This window comes from Nanorana parkeri, unplaced genomic scaffold, assembly GCF_000935625.1.
Source record: "Nanorana parkeri isolate BGI_ZX_2015 unplaced genomic scaffold, ASM93562v1 scaffold2556, whole genome shotgun sequence".
Taxonomy (NCBI): domain Eukaryota; kingdom Metazoa; phylum Chordata; class Amphibia; order Anura; family Dicroglossidae; genus Nanorana; species Nanorana parkeri.
In genome coordinates, this window is record NW_017308824.1 from 42,127 (window position 1) to 45,601 (window position 3,475).

The 3,475-nt window shown below is 43.9% G+C and overlaps 1 protein-coding gene across 1 annotated transcript in view; it reads left to right on the top strand.

Moving 5' to 3' along the window:
- The first annotated feature begins 1,433 nt into the window (after nt 1-1,433).
- The window catches only part of LOC108801915 (mucin-1-like), an 8,640-nt gene continuing 6,598 nt past the window's right edge, over nt 1,434-3,475 (top strand). Inside the window, exons 1-2 of the mRNA XM_018573823.1 lie at nt 1,434-1,485; nt 2,452-2,540. Coding sequence (XP_018429325.1) covers nt 1,434-1,485; nt 2,452-2,540 — 141 coding nt within the window. The remainder of the gene's footprint in view (nt 1,486-2,451; nt 2,541-3,475) is intronic.

The window sequence follows — 3,475 nt, forward strand, 5'->3', positions numbered from 1 at the left end:
TAAAATTTGGTTAGTTAATGCAGTACCCATATTATTCAAGAATGTGGTCTAGCTATACAGAATAATCAAAAAAGAAAACAATCTTTTTTGTGTAACAATATTTTTATTGAAATTTTCCAAATACAACATTAGAAAGATATTGGTTCACAGTGCATCGGTACTTCTGTATAATCAAAGATTCACAGGTGCTAAATGAACATATGACAAATATGCACACTCAAGGAACAGAGTGACCGAGTGGTCTTAAGTGCTCGTCACACACAATCAACATTGTAGCCAATTCTTAGAGATTGTTTCCATGTCCCCTGGTAGTGAGCCAAATAACAACCAATAACATAAGGTGGGGTAAGGCCCCAAGAAACAGAAAAGGGGGGGTGGGGGTATAGGGTGGTAGGGGGGATTAGTAGTAACCGGTCACCCGTACTACTAGGGAATAGGGGGGTCCCATATTTCACATACACCAAGCTTATATTGAATTTCCGTGCCTGCCACTCTTCACTCCTCGTACAGTTATCCATCAGCTGTCCAACCAACCTCATATGCCTCGATAGCTCATGGGGTCTATCCCAGGGTGACGGTACGAGAGCCATGGTTCCCACACACTCAGGAACCTGGAGTGTTTATCTTCCAAGATACTAGATAGTCTCTCATTTAGCATAATATGATCCATCCTGCGCATGACTTCTACATAGGGGAGTTGTTGTTTCTTCCAGTTTCCTGCCAGCGTCAGTTTGGCTGCCAGGAAAATGAAGTGCGCCAGAGCCCTTTGGGGCTTATTAAATCCTGGGATGGTCATATGAAACAGGGCATAATGAACATTTATTGGTACATGTGTAGAGAACAGGGAGCCAATTAGTTTAAATACCCTGACCCAAAATCGAGTAGCAAGGGGGCAGCACCACCAGATATGTAGCATATCTCCCGTCTCTTGGCATCCCCGGAAACATGTATGCGAGGCCGTGGGGAATAGGCGCGCCACCCTGGCCGGGACCAGGTACCACCTCATCATCACCTTGTAGGCTACCTCTGCATTTGTAACGCTAATGGAGCATTTTGCGACATTGCGCCAAATCTGTTGCCATTCCCTCGTGGACCATTGCAGGTGAAGGTCCCCTTCCCAGCTGCGGACATAGGTGTGGGAAGTGTGGCTGACTAGTCTATTCAATTGTGAATAGAGGATTGTTATGAGGCCTGGGCCTTCTGGAGAGTGAAGGCACATATGCTCGAAACAAGTAAATAAATTAGTGGGGTCCCTTCTTCTAGTAAGAGTGGAGATCCAGTGGTGAAGTTGGAGATATCTAAAGTGTTCTACTACTGGAATTTGGTTGTGTTCTCGCAAGTATTGCCAGGAGGGAATGGCGGATGAGCGCAGTAGGTCGTGCACTACCTGAAATCCGTTGTTTATCCACCAACCAAAGGCCGTGGGATTATCCATGCCCGGCCTAAAGAGTGGTTGGGCAAACAAGGGAAGCAACGGGAGATATGGTGAGATTAGGTGGAAAACAATCTTTTTTAAGCAAATCAGGTTTATTGAATTTCGCATGACATACATCAGATAAAAAGACAAAAGTAACCAAACACAAAGTGACCTGCAAGGTCCATGATACCAGATCTTAGCCAAGGGGTTACAACTATATCGAAGAAAGGTAATAAAATTATCCAGGACGGCATTTAGCATTTTTCAGGGTTGCATAAGAGCAGACCACAATAACATAAAACATGAAGATACAAGAAAGGGAGGGAAACAAACCATAAAACACAAGGCAAGACATAAAGAAGGAAGAGTAGCGGCGGTAGATCAGGAAGGCCCAATGGTGCAAAATCAAGGCCAATCGACAATCATTTTCATATTTAACAGGCGAGAGGCATAGGTCCACAGCATGACATAAGATATTAAATAGTGGAGGTGGCCAATAACAATTTGAAAAAGTCAGAATCCTGAAAGCAGATCCAGGGTCCCCAAACCTGCTTGAATGGTTCATAACAATCAGAATCTACAGCGACCCTTTCCTCCAGAAAACAATCTTTTTGACTTGTTGTCTACAAAGAGTTTTCATTAATAGGGCAAACGGGGGCTTATTCCCTCCTAGCGGTCCATTGCAGTGTGTTAACAGATGATAATGTGCGTTGTGTTTAAAGCAACCCATTCTTCATGAATAAGATGCCAATGCACCCAAGTGGTTTAAAAACACTTTTTTTTTAGCAACGCAGCACACCATACTGCATGGTATGTGCGTTGTGGAGCACTAATTGTACTAACTGTACAGTACATTGGGGTTCCATTGATAATGAGTGGCATTACGATTGGCCACGCATATAGCAGATGCGTTGTCATGCATTGCCGCAATGCACACATGTTAATGGGTTCTTAATTATTTCAGTTCTACTTTAAATGCATGCGTGTTTCTTTACGTTATCTTAATATTATAATTTAGGCCACTACTCCTTCAGAGCAGTATTCGTCCGAGGCATACTTCCTCCCTGCAAAAAAGGACACTACAACAACACAGCCACTACAAGAAAAGTCACAGAATCGAGCGGTAAGATCTGAATAACATGTCAAAACTGAATGCCAGGAGGATATTAGCCTCTTGTCATCCCCAGCACTCAGATCAGGGAAGGGAAGGCTGGAACTCTAAATTAGGCTTTGCTGCATTGCATACTACTGTCTGTGCACATGCTAGCAGGAGAAGCTAGGCTGCTAACTAGGAACAAGAGCACAGGATGTCTTCAGTAGTGTGCTGCTGCTCCTTAACTGTCCAATCACAGGCTGGGGGTGGGCCCTGGAGCCAGCTGTATTGTTTAAAGATGGAAGCTGTGTCAGAGAATGGCAAGTAGAGGACAAATGACTTGTCACCAGTAATGTGTACAGGTGTCTGCACGTACATTATCTTCCCAAATTCCTAGGCAGCCCTAAAGATGCACATACAGTACAGCACTGTGCTTGCTACAGTACTCAACAGAGTACCATTTAATCAGTCCTTGCCCCAGAGATGTTTTCCTACGGATGCATACAGGTCCCCACAGTCTAGGACCAGTTTACGAAGGAAGCAAGGTCATCTAACGCTATGAAATAAAAAACCTAAATGGAGACATTGTTCCCGGTATTAACTGAACCCATAGCCCCAGCAAGGCAAAAATCACATACTCACTGAGCCACTTAAGGGTATAACTATAATCACAGTAACCATGCAAATGCTTTGGAGCACAGTGCATTGAGTACTCAGCACTATATGCCTACATAGTGCAGGTGGCAAGAGATTTTGGCAAATATATCTGTAAAATTTCCAGTTCTTGGCCACAAAAGAAGGTCCCACGGGCTGCCAGTTAGAAAGCCTAGAGAATGCCTGGGTGGTGAAGCAGGGGCTCTTAATGGTTTTGGTATGGGTCTCTACCACACATAGTTACCCCCTGGTGTTGATGGTTTGTTTTTCTGAAATAATGGAAGACCTGTAAAGGTTACATTGGTTATATA